Consider the following 21,114-nt stretch of genomic DNA (forward strand, 5'->3'; position numbering starts at 1 on the left):
CAGCCATTTCGACCATTCGCTCAATCGTCATGACGGCCTCTGCATTCGTCGTCCACGGCGCGCACCGAATCCGAGTCCGATGCTTCTTTGACAGCGGGTCGATGGTTTCCTTTGTATCACCGAGGCTCATCGGACAGCTATCGGACATGCGGCCCCAGGCGCGGGTTGATTTACAGCTTCAAGCCTTCGCCAGTGAACACGCACTCGTCGCAAACCGTTACGCAGTCCAGTTGGTCGGAACTCACGACGATTCACAGAAGGTTGTCATCCAGGCTCATGAATACGCTTTCGGCGTCGACCCGCCCGCAAACTGTTCGCAGGAGATGCGCGAGCTCATCCGTCAATTCGGTAAAACTCACCAGCTTGCCGACGCTTCTTTGATCGACCCTGAGTTCGACATGGAGCCTGACCTGCTGATCGGCGTCGATCAGATGTATAAGATTCTACATCTGAACTCGGAGAAAATTCTCGCCGATGGTCTCATTGCAAAGGCATCACGCTTCGGGTGGATCCTGTCCGGTGCATACGGACCCAAGACCACACGTGGGGAAGTTGTCCGCGTTCATCCCATCTGCTGTCCAGCGACCCTTACGCAGACCGCCAAGGATATACAATGTCTGTGGTCATTAGATGCCGTCGGCATAGTCGATTCGAATGAGAGGAAATACAGCGCGGCTGAAGTCGACGCCATGCAACAATTTAAAGACAGCGTCGAGTATGATGGTCAGCGCTACACCGTCGCCATGCCGAAGCGACCGTCAATCCTCCAGCTCTCGAACAACTTGGAGATAGCTCGGAATCGTTTGATTGCTAAGCGGCGCAGCCTGTCTCGAAACCAGGAGTCCTTCCGACGTTATGATGCGGAGATATCGAAATTCCTCATGGAGGGCCACGCCGAAGAAGTCCACGTCGACAATCTCAGTGCTCCAAGCGCACGTGACCGTTCCTACTATCTACCGCATCGTCAAGTCATAACACAACGCGCCCACGGAGACAAATGGCGAATCGTCTTCGATGGTTCAGCGGCTGCGCCCGGAGAGACATCGCTTAACTCCCATCTACTAACCGGTCCGAACCTAAACCCGGATATACTCAAGCTAATGCTCAACTTCCGTCTGCGTCCAGTCGCATTGTCAGCTGATGTCGCCCAAGCGTATATGACCATCAACCTCGTCGAGGAGGACAGACCGTATTTCCGATATCTTTGGCAGGGACCTCAGGATAAAGAGGTCCGATGTTTCCAAATGCGCAAAGTCGTATGGGGAGCGACGCCCAGCGGCTTTCTGCTGGCTGCTGTTCTCAGAGAGCACTTCGGGCGGATTGATCCTGAGTCGAAATTCGACCTCGGCAACTCATTCTATTTCGACGACATGTTGCGTAGTTTCGACTCCATTGAGGATGCCAGGCATTTCGTTGAAAAGCTCATACCTTGGATGAGGGCTGCTGGGATGACTCTCGGGAAATGGAAGTCGAATTCCGAGGAGATCCTCCAGCATGTGAACTCTATCACCTCATCTGGATGTACCCCCGGACTTGTCGAGACCGGTCTTCTGAAGGTGCTTGGAATTGCTTGGTCCCCAGGCGAGGACAGTTTCCACTTCCAGCTCGCAGATCTTGTCAAGACTACTACGGACATCAAACGAGTAACGAAGCGCAACGTACTGCGCATTGTCGCTTCCATCTTCGATCCAATCGGTTGGCTCACCCCATTTACACTTCGAGGAAAACTGCTAATACAACGATTGTGGGACACGAAACTCCGTTGGGACGACGCCATGTCGGGCGCTCTTCTGCAGGATTTCACGACGTGGTCGTCTGAAATTCCAATGCTCACCACTCTCAGTCTTCCCCGTTCGTGTTGGGATACGCAACGAAAGATCACATCCTATCATCTCCACGTCTTCGGAGACGCCAGTGAGCGAGCGTATGCTGCATGTGCTTATCTTCAGGGCATATACGCGAATGGAGGCAGCAGCTGCATGCTCGTGATGTCGAAATCTCGGGTCGCCCCAAGAGATGGCACGACCTTACCGCGCCTTGAGCTACTCTCGGCCCTTCTGGGGGCCCGACTGCGATCATTCATTATCGAACGCCTGAGTGTGTCGGTCGAGCGGGTGTTCCACTATACCGATTCTACTGTCGCGTTCCACTGGTGTACGTCAGCTGATCCTACGAAATGGAAAACATTTGTCTGCAATCGCGTGATCGAAATTCAAAGGCTCTCGTCGCCTTCTGAATTGGTTTCACGTTCCCGGCAAGGAAAACATCGCGGACATCGCTTCGAGGGGTGTCCCCGCGGACGAGCTCATTCCGAACACAGCCTGGTGGCTCGGGCCATCTTGGTTATCCGATTCTGAAGATCTTCGACCGATAACGCAGCCCCGGGCCAGTCGTGACAAACCGGATTCAATTAGTACTGAAATCCGCCTAGTAGTCACACCCGTGGTCGTAAATTCGTCGTTGATAGATCTCGAACGCTTCGGACATTGGGAGAAAGCAGTCCGTGTCGTCGCGAATGTGCTCCGTTTCATTCAACTCTGCCGATCTCGTCCCATGAGCTCAGCTGGCGAGTTACGCTCGCGAGCGGAGTCGCTCATCATCAAGTGGAGCCAGGCTTCGCATTTTTCGCAAGAGATCAATGCCACCCTCGCGGGGGAACGTCCCACTCGATCGTCTAAGTTGCACACCTATCGCCTACATCTCGACAGCGAGGGGCTACTACGCGCCAGTTCGCGAATCTCGCAAGGCCCGCAATTCACTGAGGACGAGAGGAATCCAATAATCATCCCCAGTAATAGCCGACTCGCTATTTTGCTAATTCTACATCATCATCGCACGAATGCTCACCTGGGCGTCAGCACCGTTCTGAACTCACTCAGAAAACGCTTTTGGATTCTCCGAGGTCGGCAGCTCATCAAAAAGATCCTTCGAGCATGCGTCATTTGCAGACGTTTGCATGGACCCGCAGCCGACCAAGTCCAGGCGCCGCTCCCGATCGAGAGAACTACGCTGACCGCTCCTTTTGCTGCCACCGCCATTGACTTCTGCGGTCCCTTCCAGTTCCGCTCGCGGGAGGGTATCCAAAAGAGTTACATTGCTTTATTAACTTGCATGAGCATCCGTGCAATTCATTTAGAGCTCGTCCCCGATTTGTCAGCCGTGCAAACGCACCTAGCTCTGCGCCGTTTCCTCGCCGAGCACCCGAGTTGTCGTCTCCTGGTCTCGGATAACGGCCGCTCTTTCGTTCGCGCCGCCGCGGACATTCGACGCTTGTTTAATTCGTCTCGCGACCCCGCCGTGCGGGAATTACTCGCTCAACACCGGATCACCTGGACTTTCAATTGCCCTCGCGCACCTTGGAGAGGTGGAGTGTTCGAACGGCTTGTTGGCGTTACAAAGGCTGCCCTTATGAAGACGCTCGGCCGAAGTCTGATTAGCTTCGAGGAACTTCGAACAATTATTCGGGAGATGGCAGCCATCATCAATAATCGTCCCATCTCCTACTGTTATGAGGATGTGGACGAACCTCGGGCCATCACCCCGTCTCACTTCTTGCGTGGAGGTCCTTCGAGCCCTCCGCTCTGCTCCGTCGCCACGCTGGACGGACTCGGGCCGAACGGTCAAGTACAGCTCACGCCGCCGGACGGCGAGCAGCTACGCAAAAATCTACGACTCAGGACTAATTATTTCAAGTCGCTGTCTACGCGCTGGCAACGCGATTACCTCTTACTGCTTCGGTCCGTCAATCTCGACGACAGAGGCAAACCTCGACCGATTCCAGATGGCTCCATTTGTTTACTCTGTGAAGGGGCTACATCGCGTTTCAAAGGAAACCTCGTCCGTATTACGGGATCGCGCCCAGGGAGGGATGGTGCTGTCAGAACGTACGCTGTCGTTCGCCAATGGATTCGAAACTACACGCGCAGCCCAACTCCTCGTACCTCTTGAGATTCCGGAGCAAAATGACAACTCAACCGCGGAGGTCATTCCGGAGGCGTGCTGAAACAGAATCCTTTCAGGGGGGCAGTGTCAATAATTTCCTATCCTCCAAACAATTATTGTGTAAAATTCTCCTATTCATATCTCCCGCCTTTGTGTACTTGTGAACGATCTCACTCTCTCTTGAAGAGACACCACATGCACATTTTCAATAAAGCATTCGAGTGAAAGTCGCGCTCAGTGCAGGTCGAATCACGAACGATCGAGTTCTCAATCTTGCGCGTCAAACTTGTGCTCCGAGTTTAAAAGTCCCTCAGTGCTCGAATTCGGCAAGCATCATCCATTTCGACACTGAGATTTGTGAAAATGCCAAGTGAAAAATAGAAGGAGAGGCCTAATGCAAACTCTATTTCGATTTCTTCGCTGGTTCCGCTGCTACTCCCCCACATTGTTCAGTGAAGGGAGCCAAATAATAAATCTGCGAAATATATGAACGGGCTCTGGCCTGCGGCAGCACTCGGCTCAATGCTTTTCGTCATGAGAATTGCCCGCAGTTCTCGGAGCTCCTCGGGTCAATGGGGCGCATAGACGATTGCGGTGACAGGACCTTGAGGGTGTAACCTACTAGGGTCCCGACAAAGAAATCAGATATCAACTTGGGAAACATTCCCGAAACCAGATATCCCACTGTCGCAGCTAGTCGCTACAGCTAGCGATAAATATAATTCGTCTTGTGCGGATTCTGCGAGTCGCATGCGACACATCCGAAGCGAGAAACGTGCACGGTGGACCGTGACAGTGGTTGAAGTTTTTACTTCTCTTATGAGACTCTGGAGAAGAACGGCGGACGTCACTAATGCGTCGGAGCGTAAGGCGAGAATGAGATAATTATGAATTCGGCAGTTTTTTCCCCTTCAGCCCGACGTTATGGTTGGCTCTCTCCGAAGCTCGGAAACCCATTCGGATGGTGTTAAATGTCAGCGGCTTCTGAATGGAAAGCTAAGCATCACATTGAGACACCAGCTTCATTGAGGGAAGCTGTAAACGTCGCTCAACAGGGAATCTGACAGGGAATCTACGACGATGCCAAGCCGGCCTGGAAATTCACCATCCGACCGAATATCACATTCGGTGTGCCCATTAGTGGCGATCGTCCTGTGTATTCGATGATGAAATCGTAAAAGCAGTCTCCTAATCATCTAGATTTATTCAGCGTGTCCCGTCGCGGCTTTCACGAATAATCTGGATCGAGTAGCGGGCTGATATCGAATATACTGCTTCATAGACATATAGCTGCTGAATCGGGCCTGAGGCGATTGTCCGGGAGGAGCAGGAGAGCAATAGAACTTTTTATAAACCTTAACTTCTCGAATTAGAGAATACGAGGTCCCTGATATGGCCGTGGCCTCCGCTGGCACCGTCTCTTCGCGAGCGAGCGGGTTCTGAGCCGTCGACTGCCGAGCTGACGATTGTTCTGACAAATGGAAGGCCCTCCGTAATTCCACGAAGCATTCTCCCTCCAGACCCCACTGTATCCCGTGGGAAACGTATAGCGGCTCATTCCCGCTTCACGCGCTCCCTCTACCGAATCGTCCTGGGCAGAGACCTCAAGCGTAAGGAGGTTTCCTGCACCAGCAGATGTGCACTGATCAGAATGAGACCAGTCTCGGCGTTGACGCCTTGCGCCGCACTGATCGTGTCGATGTGGCCAGTGCGAACGATACGTCCGCCAATGCTCAACGACCATAATCATCATCGATTGAATGCTTTCAGGGGATATTACGGTGTCGCGTCGGCATGATTGGAGTGGTGTCAGAGGACAATCCGGCCCGACGTCCAATGCCCCGTGACGCCCCGTAATGAGAGCCGCAGCCTCGCCATCGGGTTTGTCATTTTTTCGCTGTTTATCCGACTCTGCCTCCTTCAATTAAAACTTTTGCTCCGAGGCGACCATGCGACGATCTCGTCGACGGAACAGTCTAAGAATGACGATAATTGACATGAGCTCCGCGAGGATCACGCGTCCGGGGTGCGAGTCTCGTGGCAACATATGAGCTTAGTGTTCTGATCGCGGTCCGTCCGAATTTCTTTTTCCCAAGTGAATTCTCCGAAACTTCGTGCTCTCGCTCTTCCCATGCGTCAACTGTTCTCTCCGAATTATCTCGGATTTGGGCCCTCGCAAGTGTGCGGCTTCGTATCAACGGAACATAGTCAGATGTGAGAACAGAATGAGACCGGAGCTTGTTGAACGTGGGTGGTGCGCGATCCCGACTAAAGTGGACCAACGAGGCCAGAACGAGTTCGAGATTAGGAACTTCGGCTCAGATTGTCCCACTGGACCGCCCGGACTACGTTGAGCTTCATATAATCACCGGGCGAGCCCAGCGAGCTTCTGTTTCACGGTCGAGGTCTCTTTTCACTTGAACACCTTCGTATGGGAATCTCGGAAATGTTCCACTGCCATTCAAGATCGTAGTGGGGGCGGTTGTCGTCTCTGGAGACCTGCTCGATGGACTTCGACATTGGAACGATGCGCTCCCCCAATTCATATAGCTCAACCCCAACTCCCGCTCAACAAGGACTGTGGCGCGGACGTAGAGCGGCGGGGGGGGGGGGTTGGTCTGAGCTCTGAGATATTCTCCATTAGCTTGTGAATCGATTTCGGTGAGGTTCCCAAGAAGATCTCGGTCGACGGGATGGGGCACCTTACAGGCTGAACGTCTTTCGACCTCTCGTTGCGGAGGCAGGGCACGTGCGTTCCACGGAATCATTGAATCGGATATTCCTTACAAAGTCTCACGCTACATCATTCTCTGTGGAATGTATTCTTCTAGCGATATCTGGATTTTTTCTCGCGACGAGTTCGAACTCATTCATTCTGTGGAGAAAACCTCGAGCACTATGTTGGCTACAACAATGACGGGGCTGAATACGGGATCTCTTTGTTCGCTCAAGTCGAGAACAGTTCTGTAAACACCGATGCTCGGTATTTCTTCCTCTGTGGAATGTGTTTCTCTCGATCAGAGGAGAGACAAGATACCATCATTCCGATGCGGCGTAGTATTTTGAAATAATTCCCTAAGTGCTCGTCGAACAAGGATGACCTCTCACATAATCTTGCTCTTGCGAGTATGCTATTGCGAATCCATGAAGCGATGCTCTGGTACTGCCGAATCCTCCGTCCTGAGCCTGTCGAGTTGGAATTATGGAAGCTGCTAGTAGAGTACGGAAATGAGTCTGCAAAAACAGCTGTCGCGGTTCCCACGAGGGACGGAAAGGGCATCTGACAAGTGCAGGAGAGGTGCAGCTCCTCCGTCAGCGCAGCCAGTCACTCTTTGATCTCGATGACACAGTCCTCTTTCTTCCCTCCTCTGTAAAGACACACATCGCGATAACGAGTTCACCACAATTTCCTCGCAGTAGGCGAATTCGGAAGGTTACGCCAACAGACATGGACGGAAAGGAGACAAATATTCGGCAATTCCTCTGCTAGTTCCCCGTCAAACGAGTCGTACGTCCTACGGAACTCTCGATCAGAGATACATCGTGCCCGGCGTCGTTCCGATTGAATGGAACCGGGTACTGATATTTCATTCGTATACGTACAGCTCATTTCAGAGTGTGTTTCCTTATCTCTGTCGAATGCCACGCTATAGAGCGTGTCACACGTATGCAGATGGTGAAGTTTTCTGGCGCATGTCGGTCGCTTTGCGGAACTCTGAGTGACCTCGAGAGCGCTTCTGATGGAACCCGTACCGGTTGTTACCAAAACTTCGACTATGCTGGCCGATTGTCCTCCCGATGGGGATAATCACGATTGGAGGGAGCATTCAGCGGAACTCATCAAAAATCGCCCGTATATATTCGTCTCTCTGCGTATTCGACCGCATCGATGGTCGTTGTCGATAAGAGAGCGATCTTCCAGGACGACATAAGGCGAGGCCAGCGCAGCGAGCGTCCAGGAGCCCGACAGAGATCATTTTCGTGAGAATCCAAGATCATAATCCTCTCTCCCCTTACCAAAAACGAAACTAACGCCGAATGCGCATATCGGATCGAGGTAAACGTCCGTGTCTCGGAGTCGGGAGCAGCCGGTTCCCAAGTAAATACATTGGTATTATCGAGTTCTTGACTCCTCGACTCGAGGCTTCCGTGCGAGCTGAAATCTAATCGGACGGAAGTGCGAAGGCGAGGTGGGCGTGTAAGGTAGGTGCAGTGACAACTTCCATCCGCATGATTAGAGTCGGAGTTTCGTTCACATCTTTGCCAGCGAGCAAATACAACTTATTTTCCTCACAGCTCCGTCTGTCTGTTCGATGATCACGGAAAACTCGTTATCTCTCCGAGCTTCACTCCATGTGTCACCGACGTGAAATTCTCTCGGCTCGGACTCCGCGCAGATCTGAGAGTCCCGTAGATCAGCGGAGCCCGCCGAGTCGGTGCTATTTCCCGGCCAGGATTTAATGCAGTTTTCGAGTTGACAATCTCTTGCCGTTCCAGCTAAAATTTCGACGGGTCTGAAGTGCATCAGCGCTTCTCGAGACTTAACGCTAGCGTCCCCGACCGACGTCTCGGACCATCTGTTAAAGAGTCATTCCGAAAAGTTCGGAACTTTACAATTCGGCTAAAACGATTGTCTCAGAAATGGCTACACTTTGGGATCGATCTGCGCTGAGTAGATCCATGGAGTGGGATGAGTTCGAGCTCGATTTGTCCGAGGGCTCCCGGTGGTGACAGGTTGGAAGAGCAGTAGTAGGCGCTCTAAGAAGGATTGAAGTGACAGAGCCTACTTCAAAAGCCTCGGAGTGAGAAGAACTCTAATCGGCGAAGAGGCAGCTGTCGTGAAAATCAGAACGTATCACGTCGCTCGGAGGTTCCACTCGTCGGGATTTCGAGAAGTGGAACGAAGAAGAATACAATCCTTTCTCCTCCTGCATCGGTCCTCGAAGGAGCTCATCCGTTCATTTGATTGTTTTTCCTTTCCTTTTCCATGGGAGGACGTCAGCTCCTCTCCTCGTAGTCCATCGCGAGTCGGTGATTTCGTCTCGCTACATTCCTCGGCGAATTTCGTCTGCCATGTTCGACCACCGCGCCCTTTCGACAAAAGCTGGAGAGACATCTCAGGAGCTGGCCGAGTTTGAAGACATCGAATCCCCGCAGGCTCTTCTTCGGTTCCTCGGCTTATGCGAATACCTCCTTCCGAACGCAAGCGCACGGGAAAGAAGACCCCCTCTGACAGCAATGCTAGGTAGCATGAAGTCATAAGGTGAAACGTGGCGTTCTTTCCATCGTAGGTCGATATTACGTTCGTCGGTGCATCATCATCGTGCAGCAGCTCCCTTACTCTTGGACGGGAAAATCCGTGAACTCTGGAGATTCGTACAGAGTACCGAGTTCAGAGTTCAGTGCATATTCTCTTCCAGATGGCACCTCCGTACTCTTCCTCACGCTCGCCGACGGAGCTGGGTACAAGTCCATTGACAGAGAAATTCTTTCCCCATGCACTCATGCCTGCCGGTCTGAGAGCCAGCCACGAATGCTCAATTGAATCCATGCGCACGGAAGCTCTTTGACGACAAACTGCGAATTGCAACTCGGATCTCGGAAGTCGGTCATGAGTTGTACTACGGAATTTCGAAATTATTTCCGCGTGAGTTCAATCAATTAATATACTTAGATTACTTCGATCCGGTAGATCGGAGATCATGAGGGAAGCCGTCGTACTCAGGACCCTCAGTCATCAGTCCTGCCGGAATTCCAACTCGACAGACTCAGCTGGAATTTAGTGGGATGGAGCGAAGGCGAGAGACGCCAAGTCCGCGGGGGCAATTGGAATAAGCGCGATATTGCGAGGGCTTCGGAGCGATATCTTAGAATACCAGAGAAGACGAGGCTCAAACACCCTTCCGAGAGAACTCGTGCTCCATCGACGACCACTTGATCGATTAAGGTCTTAATCATGGGGTGCACAGAGGACGAACCGAGAATGGAAGGGCAGTCGTCCTCGGCTTTCGCAATGGAAAAGACAGGGGATGAGGGACGAGGAATCGGAGATCAGCAGAAAGGTGTCCATTGGATTAGGTTTTGGACGGAGAATTTCGCCTCCCTTTAGATATTCTATCGGGCATCGCGAGGGCGTTCTCCCCGATGGGAAGCTAGGTCGTGGGGTCAGCTCTCGGGGCTGCACGCCAGCGACACCGCGACGCTTGTCGCGAACTCTGGTCTTATAACTCTCCCCGAGGATGTTTATCTTCCCATCCGACCATCCATCCATCAGTGTTCCCCCGCGTTTATCTCTGTTCGCCTGTAGCACAAGTAGCTGCACGAACATTTACAATTTCTGTGCCATGAGCAACAGCCAGACCCTCGTGAAAGTGGTCGGCGTTCTGGAGGAGCGTGAACAGCATCAAACATGAGCTCTCCAAAGGAAAGTTCCTAAGCCCGTGGGCAGAATGAAAACAAAATATTGATGTTCGGAGGATTGTTAGCGAAAGACGGCGGTCTCTATGTCAGAGAGAGGGCATTTCCTGTGACATGTTCCGTTTCTTAATCCCCGGGGCTCGTTCGAAACCACCGACTCGACTCGTCGAAGGGGAAGGTCATTGTGTTTATGTGACGTAGCCTGAATCTTTTCCTTGAGCTCAGCTGTGATTGGATTTCGAAAGCACCGAGGAGCTCCGTCTGACGCGCTGTGTGCCGGAAGAGCAGACGAAAGCACGATAAACAGTGGGCTTGGCGGAAATTAGAGTTCCGAAACTAGCCGACCGGTGCACTTCTAAGCACTTAAAACGTCACCCAAACAGACTTCGGTCGAACGAACAAACGCCACAACACGAGTCCAAAAACCCCAGGAGCTCGCCTCGCTTCCTCATCGCCAGCCGGACTCCGGTCGAAGCTCTCGTTTCGTCCTGGAACGCCTACATCTTGTCTTTGCGAAAATCAGCTGGGGGAAAAATCCGAGATTCTCCACTTCATCGAGTTTTCCAACGACACGCCGGTTTTGGAATCACCATTCAGAGATTTCAGATTCATTTTACTGAAGAAGCTTTTCACGCATGAAGTTCAGACTCGAGAATTCGTTCAGAAGCGACGTGGTTCGGGGGCGGTTTCCGATCGCATCAGTTGTTCCTGCTCCACAAACATCCGATACACGTCTGAGAAGATCAGAAGGGAACGACTTCTGCAGCGAAGTTGCACAAGACCGTCCTTCGGTCTTCCTGCCTGACAGGGATCGCATGGAGTAGTTGCACGGGGATGCTGCGGCTGCTCGCCGGCCTGGCTCGAGACAGCGACTCGAATGGAGCGTTCGCGACCGTTCCGCCGCTTAAGCTGTCAGATGCTTAAGTCCACCTTTGACATTTCGCTCCGAATCGTGCCTGTATCTTCTTCGGAGCGCTTCTTAGAATCACGAATGTCAGGCTGAGATCTCGCGAATCCGGGATTCGAGTCTCGGCGACGTCCCTGAGAAACTTTCAGAACCCAGAGACATGTCAGATGCTCGGCACGCGAGATCTCAGCCTGACATCCGTGATTCCAAGAGTGGCATTCTCGAATAGGACGCGAGGGAGGGGATTCCGAATCGACTTGGGAATCTCCACAGGTACTCTGGCATCACTTCGCATTCGAAACTTCCAGGATGCAGCGTCAGAGCCTCTCGGGCGAGGAATCAATCGGAAACTCACTCATCCTGGGAGCACCGTCGACTGGAGTAATTTGCTTTCAGGCAGCCAGATCATCCGCGCCGGCTTTCCTCTGGGCGAACGCCAAACGACGCCGACGACGGCACCAGCCGAAAAAGCCACGAGCACCCGTAACACATGTGTAAGCTGATGATAAAATAAAATCGCTGTTGACTGATTTGACCGACGACTGTCCACCGGTTCGTTTAACTGTTGTCGACCCATTTGTCGAATCTAGCCGGCAATAGATCGCAACAAAGTTGTTGAAATGACGTGATCGACCAACGAGATGACCCCCGACCGGCGCCACTGATTGACTGACTACATTGCCGCTGTCCGTGTGAGCGGATAACCGCACCCCGCCCATATAGCGTAACCGAAGCGCGAGCCGCGAGGCCGTCCAGTCGTCCGAAAACTCTCTTTCGTCCTATGCCAACGCTCTTTTCTGTTGCCTCTTGAGGTGTCGCGCGTAAACGTCTGATCTCATCTCTCCTGCTTTTGGGCGGATCAAGGATCCCGGAGCTTTTGAATCATGTATAATGCTTTCGTAGGCACCATGTATGATACACCTATAATTCCGTATATTTCATGTACACGCATTCGTATCTTATATCTCGAGCCATATCGTCTGTCGGGATCCTGTTTCTTGGCGGAGCTCCGATCGAAATCGTCCGAGCCGCTACTGGAATTCTTTATTGGCATCGGGACAGTTCCATTCGCGGTTGAGTTTCGATCTGGAGACCGAGCTGACGAGGAAACCAATTGCTCTGAAGCAACGCTGACCAGGAGCTGCTCAAAACTGTCGAGTATCGACGTGAAATCGAAAGACGAGGGCGCGAACGAACCGCGATGCCTTGGTAGGATCACGTTTCAAGGAAGATTCAAAGTTACAGCTCATCGCACTCTCAACTCCCACGGCTTTCCCAGAGTCCGGAGATCCATTCCTGTGTGCGGCACATAGATTCTCGAATTCTAGTCCGCGGAGACATCTCGGGAGGATATCCGAGATAGAACCCATTTGAGTGGTTCGGGATTCCCCAATGAAAAGAGCTCCGACTTAAAGTGACTTGGATCTCAAGGAGAGGAGAGCTCGCGGAGCTCGTTCGAGTCCGAAGCACTTGAAACCCTCAAAGGGAGCGAGAAAGATGACAGACGGTGCCGTTATCTGACTGTCGCTCTCATATCAGCTCGCTGAGGGAGTAGACTCCCTAGAATATTCGACGGAATCGCTTGGGCGCGAATCCGCAGATCAATGAATCTCCCGACTTCGATATCGCCTCAAACCCCCTTTGCTTCACAGTCAAACGAGAATAAGATAAATATATTCGATTGAAGTATCTTCACGGATCAGATTGAGGAGATATAGCTCACAGAGGATCCTCCGCTGTCATCCGGCTGGAGCGGTACATGATTCCAGCACTCCGTAAATCGGGGACGTCCGGCATTGAACCCGACGAGACCAGAAGAAAAATTCCCCCGAGCTGATTTTTCCCGAATTCATCACAGTCGAAACCATATATCCATCCAGACTGGTTGCGCTTCGACATAGCTAACCACGAAGGGCCTCAAGAAGTTTTTACTGGCATTCATTCGCCGCATTAGCTTACGCGCGCGACATGGCACTTCGTTTCCCCTGGGATGATTCTGGTCACAACCACCCCAGCTGATGAGAATTTCTGATACCGGGATGCTGACCGCTCACTATTCTGGTAGCGAGCTGTGCTCCAGCAGCGGCCTATTCCGAAAACCACGATTCTGCTGGCCGCCGCATTGTCACTCATGCAGAGTACGTCTCCGCGCAAGCTTCGCACAAAACTTCAATGACAACCTAACTAAACGTTCTTGGCAAGCTTCCTTTCAATTCCCCCGGACAGACTGGGCAACCGGACGCAGAACGGCTCTGTTAGCGGCGGCGTCGCCAAGGTCAGCGCAAACCAAACGCCAACAGTGTTTGGCTACACGACGGTGAGCGCCGACAAGTCTCACGACAATGTTTAGCTTCTCTCTGGCCGGATCATAACGGCTCCCAGAATCGTGACATAAGAAACGACGGCCCAATGCTAAATAGTAATCACCGAGCAGAGTTCAGGGGAATGGGGGTGTGAGTCATGCAATATAAGCTATGATGATGATCGAACAGAACTCGGCTTTACAGGGGACTGATAGTGATTGCTCTGCTGAGATTTGAAGGAATCAGGAACGACGAAAGCTTTTTCTCGACTCGATGAAATGCGCCCAGATATCAAGAGCAATTCCTGTACGGGCTCCTGGTCGCTACTTCTGATGACGGTTGACTTCGCCCCCGGTTTCTGACACGGGCCCCGATCGCTTCCGTCGAGCGCGATAATCTGAACACCAATTTACATTTCGCCCAGTGCCCGGCCTTCGGGTACCAGTGCAACGTTTTCATCCATCAGTAAAGCATCGGCTTGACAACTCTGTCGTCGATGGGTGTTTATATCTGTGTGTGTGTGAGGTGGTAGGTGATGTCATGAAGTCCTGTTGCAAACGACTTATCCTCTCGGACGTTGATAGAAAGAAAAGAACAAGCGCTTGACAAACGCACGCCCTTTCCTACTAGCGGATCGTCGCCTGGCCAAGACTGCTTTAAAAGCACGACTACTGGCCGTGCTCGCCCATAGCGTCCACCATGATCAAGGTATGTAGAATTTTTCTGATGCTTCAAGCAAAAATGTTCGGAGGTTGACCGTGGCTTCCGTCGATCGTCCCGGATCAGTGTAGCGCTGACCGGATATCTCAGGGCGCCCCGCGATTCCTCGACGTAGAAAAAGTAGATCTCAGAAATTTCTCATGCTCTCCTCAAAATTAACAAATAAGGGAGTTGATTCCGGGCTGGTCGCCTTGATATGGTCGACAGCAATTAACGAAGAATCGAAGCGCGGTCTTTGAAGTGGCATCCGTGATTCCCGGAAAATTCATCCAATTCAAGCATTGGCAACGAGTCTGGGTAATCGTCCGTTGACGGAGAAATCCCAATGTCGCTCTTCTCAATGATTCCGGACAATCTCGGGTCGTGTAGCTCGCGCCCAACCCGCGGTTTCCTACCCGAGGTTAATTTACAAAAACTGTTTTGTTCTCTGCGCTGTATCGGCGTTCCATCCCCCTCAGTCACATCAGAATCACTTAGCTCCAAGGTCATAAAAACCTTGCCCGCCTCTGTTGCGGAATTTCAAAACTCACCTCGAGAAGGCCCCCGTCGTGACAGGGAGGTTCGTGTTGACTATGTGCGCCGCGTCGACTGAAAACAAAGATCAACAGATTAGTTGGAGGCCAATACGTATCGAAGTACTCCGAGCATGTGGAAGTTTGACCGTCATCGTCTTGGCTCTCTCAGTCAGAGCATTTCCTGAATCTCCTACCGATCTGCTTAAACCTATGCATTCCGAACAAGTCTTCAACGACTTCGTTTCCTCCGCGTCAACGGTGAAGGTCAGAGACGCTGCGAACAAACTTATTTTTAGATGCTCGGGGCTGAAAAACAAACCCCTTCCCCAGGCTATAGTTCTCACCGGGCTTGCCGCCGTCGCCGTGGCTCAATACCCCCAGCAGCAAGGAGCCGCACCTCAGGGAGCTCCGTACTCGTTCTCGAGTTCTGTCAATCACGCCGCCGGTCCCGCGGCCGCTGGCCCCCAACAAGCTTACGGCGCTCCGCAAAGTTACGGCCCTCCGGCTCCCCCCGCCGCCGCACCAGCATACAACCCGGGTAGCTACCAGCAGCTCAACGCCGCCGCTGGAGCCGGGGCTGGATTTGGAAATATCCAACAAATCGCTTCTCAGAACCCCGCCTTCGCCATTCAAGTTCCTCAGGGACAGGAACAGTACGCCGGAGCTCCTCAACCCGCTCCTGGAGCGTATGCCGCTCCCCAACAGTATGCCGCCCCCCAACAGTATGCCGCCCCTCAAGGTATGCAGGGTGGCAGGAAACGGTCGAGTGGAATGATCGCTGCCTTCCTCGTCGAAAAGAAACTCACCCAAAATTCATTTGTTTCAGGCTACGCCGCGCCGCAAGCCGCAGGAGCGGCGAATCCTTACGGGGGACCATTCCAGTACTCTAGCTCGGTGACGCACTCCGTTCCCCAGAGCCAGCCCCAAGCTGGTGCCGCCCCGCAAGCTCATTCGGGCTAATCGTCGCGAATCCCTCGGCGGCACACCCAGTGCCGATACTCCCCGCTGCATACTTAGAAGAAGCTCATCCTCAGGCAAAATGGACTTGCTTCGTAATATAAATAGAAGTTCCACTCAACTAGCCTGGAACCGTTGAGTGACCGAGAGAAAGGAACTAAGGCGTTTCTCTCGCTGGCTGATCTACTGAAGACCGCTTGGCCACGCTCTCAGCCAGTAACTAGCTCTTGTGTATAAATGAAAAACATGTAGAATGGAAGAACTTTTACGCATTGGCTGCGGGAAGGCTCACGGAACAGAATCTCACTGTGAATAAAATGATAGATGCGATTACGCGACTCGAGAGTTTTCCCTCGCCGCAACGAATTTCCCTCGCAATCCGTTTTCAGATCATCTTCTGTTCATGCCGACTTTCCGAGTAGCGGACCGAGCTGCTCAGAGATTCGATCCGCTTCTCCTTCGATTCTTCTCTGAACTTCGAAAGCAACCTAGCAAGCTCTTGGAATGGTAAACAAACAATATCTTGAAATTGGGAAACGCTGTTTATATCATCAACCATCCTGTTTGTGTACCTTGCCACATCACGCAGCTCGGACTTGACAGGAGGTACATATTACACCTGAAGAAGTCGGCTGTCAATCCAGGGGCTTGTTCCCGGCTGACAAAAGCGTGAATAACTTATCTGATAACTATATATGTGCGCATACGTTTGAATAAATGATTCAGTGTTGGTCGTAGACTCGAAGACCTATCGATAGATCGCTGTGCTGGAGCAGCTGGCCCTCTAATTTCCTACCTCCGCCATCGTGACGCGTCGGAGATTTTCTCGTCTATCGCGCCGGAAGTCAATCGCTGACAATCGAAGAATTTGCTCACAGTGGAAACGTCGTCGAGGCCGTCGTCCACATGAGTTGATCCAAAATCGATTGCCAGCAATCTTCTGCAATGGACTCCTCTGTTCCTCGATTAATCGATGAGATCTAATAAGGATGATCGTTTCTCTCCGAAAGCACCCACAAGAAGACGGCGGTGATCAGATCGCGGAATTCTGGAGGATCCGGAATTGCCGACACGTGCCCCGGAAATCGTAAGAACGAAACAATGCGATTTCACAGAGGTCGCTCCCTTACCGCTTGACAGATTCGACAATCCTCGGGGATCGCACACAAAGAGATATCATCGACTGGCACACACTCACTACGGAAAAAAGCAATCCCTTCTCAGCAATCCAGCTCGAGCACTTCCTCGACTCACTTCCATTTTCCGCGTACTACCTACATTGATCCGCGAGCATGTTGTTTTTTCTCCGGCTTGCACACTCAAGTATAACAAGAGAGTCAACTCCACGGATAGCCAGGTGAATCACTGCTAGTGCAACCGCCACTGCTGTTGACACTCGTAAGAGCGTGTCTCGAAGCTAATGTTTAGATTCGACAACGGCGTACTTTGTAGCCAACGAGCGGCGGTGCATCGCTCCTGTGTCTGCGACGGCAGTATTGACTCTCCACACTCGAATCTCTCGGGCTTGACCCTTGACAGACGTGCGATCCACCGAATGACGTCGGGGACCGGCGACGTCGACGACGGTGCGGCGGCAGCAAATGCAGCAACATCCGAGACGGGAGAGCGGCGAAGAAGATCGTAACAGCTCCCCATTCGTCCTCGTTCTGAACATCAGAGGGCTCGAAGAAAACAAGAATCGCTCAAATCAATGGACAGGTTTCATCTAATCGGTGAGCCCTCTCTCCCATCGAAATGACGACTTTCTCCCCTGGCGAATTCTTCCGAGCCACTGGCGCGCTCGCTTTCTGTCGGAACTTTGTACATCGTTGCAAGGACCAGGAAACATCAATAAATCACCTCGACCATCAGTATAACACTTGGGTCCATCAAAAGCACCCATTCTCTTGTTCATCCCGCTGATGTTTCCGCAGACGAAATTTTCGGAGTCGTCGCTTCCTCAAATAGAAATTCGGTGTTGTTCGGCAGAGCGACCGACCCCTGGGAGTAGCCGTCTCCCGATGATTCGAGCAGCAGATACAGTGGCTGTAGTTATCTTTAGAATAATGCTTTTTACGTATCCCGCCGCGTTGCCGTCGGGGCTCAATTAAGCGTAACGTCCCAGCGTCTCGAGACGAGAACTCCCTGGTGAAGCTCTTCAATCAGTGGAGCTCTAATTGAAGACGAGAGCGCGAGTCACGAGCCGAGAGGGACCAGGGAAAGATAAACGTTGCTTCCTGAGCAATGTTCGCATCTCGGAGGGGCGGTCGCATTGTTCTTCGGAAGTGAGACCTTGGTTTCGCTGAAGCCGGCGGCGGCTCCACCTCTTAATCCGCTCGTAAGCACATCCCACCCTGCTGCTTGATTTTTACGAAGTGCCACGCGAGACCCAGGAGTGCGGCATCGCTTTCCCCGAGTCAGAGAATTCTCTCATCGCTCCCCTCAGCATCCTTCTCTTCCCCTCGACTCCGCTTCGGGAAGTCCTGATGGCCGATGAACGAGCCGAAATATCGGCCGCAGGAGATCGAGCGGATCGCAAGCTCGCGAACTCGAGCTGCTGAAGGCCCGCGACCACGACGTTCCGTGGCCTGTCGAGCCCTCATTCGCCCTATTTGACAAGAGGGCGAAAAATGCGTTCAGTTCCCGATGCCTCGTAACTTGTTCTCAGTACGATCGAAGATAGCATACCCCGGCAGCCCAAATGTTCCCGCTCGACCTTTCCGTAGTCTTTCCACCAAGGAGGCGAATCATAAAATTCATTCCGAGTCGCAACTGCCTCCACCATCAATCTCGACAAGGCAGATCCAAACGCCGGAAAGGAGGGAGCCCAACAGCTTGGGAAAAAACGGTCATTTCCAGGTATGGGTCAATGATAACGTGTTTCGGGATCTGAGCGGCGCAGAACGGTCTGTAGAGCACTGGCAGAGTTCTCGAGAAACTCCGCCCTGAGAGACTTTTCCTCTGCAGAGTCCTTTGTAGACTTCTGATCTGATGCTGGGGACACGCTTTGGAGCGGTCTTCTCGCGGAAATGTAGAAGCAGTGCAAGGAAACGGAAGAGAGTTTAACTCGCGGCCGGATGCGACTCACCGGCCGAGAAAAGCAGAAAGGGCATCGAGAGCTAAACCAAGGAGAGAAGGGACGAGCGACGCAGACTCGTCGGTGTGACATTTTAATTGCGAGCGGATCCACTCGACAGATGCTGACCGAGGAATGTTTTCTTCCGTCCTCGTTTATTCTGCAGAGAGTGTAATAATCAGGGTACCGGGTCAGCTCGGCCTGAGGAGCAGCGAATAGGCCGCCGCAATTATTCTTCGAAAATCCATCGATCGAGGTGTGGACAGGAACGGCTTCGAGTGATTGGAACGATGCAGATAGAAATTGAGGCTGATCGTACTTCATGTTCTGCGGGGGGCTCAAGGATGAGCTCAGTCGCTGATCAGTGATGGGGAAAAGTTTCGAGCAGTGAAGCTCCGATATCTGATTCCACCGTCTAGTCTGAACTGTTGATGATTCATAGTGAACTTTATTCTCCAGCGAGTATCGATGGGAGAAATCAGCCGCGATCAGAGAGCTCGCTCAGAGAAACGTTCGAGAGTATTTTTGTTTATAAGAATTCTCCATGATTCTCGCTCGGTACCTTCTATTTCAGTTCGAACACGCCAGCTCGAAAATCAATATCCCTGCGAGGTCAACTCGAATGTCAAGCGATACACGATTCGGGGCTTGCGTCTTACGAGTCTATCGTCTTGATTCGATTAAGATGAATCATCAGGAAGCTAACGATGAAGCGCCGATAGCGCGAGGAGCCCCCAAGGGCCAAAAATAATGAGAATCGATTAACAAATATGCTCATAGCCAAGGACACATATGCGAGACGGTGTGTAATCAACTCCACGAAAACGTTGTTTTGAGCAACACCATGATCTTATTCATACATTCATACCCATATATGAGACTAGAATCTCTTGAGCTAGACCGCATGAGCGAGCCTTCAAAAAGTCCCACACATGCTGAGAAAGCAAATGAAGACACAGATGCCATTCGGATGAAGGTAGTCAAAGTCTTATACGGACCGGGAATAGAAGCGTCAACAGGAAGTGTCCAAGAGGTGCTCAGCTCACTGCTTGAACTACGGAATCTTCTGGGATCTTATGGGCATCATTTTGCGATCTAAAATTTTTATATAATGCCTGGCTGTTGGATGCCTCGGAAGGTAGCTGCACGGAGTAGCTCACGATCGGCGGGAATCGAGAACTCATGGATGATTGTAGTGGAGGAAAGTGGGAACGATTGGGTAACAGTAGCGAGAAATCAGTGGCGGATCCAGAATTTTTTCTTGGGGGGGCAAAGCCACTGTCTCGGTAGGGCCCAACCGCCGTTGATGCTTGGCCTCAACATGGAGCCCTATGGGCCGGAAGGGGCTCCTGGGGGGAGAGAAGGGGAAAGGCCCCGCGGCCCTCCCTCTGGATCCATCACTGGTAGGGAGAAATCATCATTGATCAAAATTTGCATTGGGACACGCGTTGGCTTTTCAGGTCTTTGTCGCGACCCCAAATCGATCCATTGATTCTGAGATGTACGCACAAGTGGACAAAAAGACGATCCATTGATTTAATCAAATGAGAACCGCGCGTAGTGCCGACGAATTAAATGTGAGTAATTGTACAAAGCTCAGTGATCATGACGCGGGTATCCGGACCATGCGATGCGAATGAGACTTGATGCAATTTCGGAGCCTGATCTAATCGAGCTCGGTTGAAAAGTCGACCATTATGAGACTCTCATCTTTTTCATTTTTCATTCCCGGAATGGATCGAATTGAGTAGGCAGCAACCAGAGCTCAATCAATTCACAAACTTCTCTCGGGGGACGCGGAGTCTTCGAATGGGAGGCGGCTGCACGGGCGAGCTCTCACGGCGATGCATTGAGTGTTTCAGCCGGAGACGGGCACTCCCAGAAAGCAGTCAGATGCACCTAGACGTTGTCAATTATTGAATCGGCTTGTAAGGAGCACGCGTGGCCGCAATGATTCAGAAATCCATAAATGCTCCCCGGAAAGTCAGGAATAACACCGGTGAATACGTCCACCACCTCGCTCGATCTTCACCGTATTCGAGCATACGTATTACACGTCCTCTGGAACTCCACTCGACTCGTATCGCGGCGGAGCGGAGCATCTATACATCCTATAGAGGATGTACCCGCATCGCGATTAGACTTTTCCCCATCGCTCCATGACATTGGTGCAAGCCTCGGCTAGAGCTCGGAAATCCCAAATCACGATCTGATTATAAGAACCGCGGAACAGCGAGCCTCAAATAAAGTACCACCCTGAGTGGCTCTGCTTTGCGA

At 52.0% G+C, this 21,114-nt stretch overlaps 1 protein-coding gene across 1 annotated transcript; it reads left to right on the forward strand.

Annotated features, from left to right (window-relative positions):
- Positions 1–146: 146 nt before the first annotated feature.
- Positions 147–15,764, forward strand: LOC108864034 (uncharacterized). The gene is made up of 4 exons (XM_029111022.1): positions 147–1,914; positions 2,219–3,624; positions 15,135–15,543; positions 15,631–15,764. Exons 1-4 carry the CDS (start codon positions 147–149, stop codon positions 15,762–15,764), a joined length of 3,717 nt encoding a protein of 1,238 aa, XP_028966855.1.
- The last annotated feature ends 5,350 nt before the right edge of the window (positions 15,765–21,114 follow it).

Source organism: Galendromus occidentalis, unplaced genomic scaffold, assembly GCF_000255335.2.
Source record: "Galendromus occidentalis unplaced genomic scaffold, Mocc_1.1 scf7180000077194, whole genome shotgun sequence".
In the NCBI taxonomy this organism is placed as follows: domain Eukaryota; kingdom Metazoa; phylum Arthropoda; class Arachnida; order Mesostigmata; family Phytoseiidae; genus Galendromus; species Galendromus occidentalis.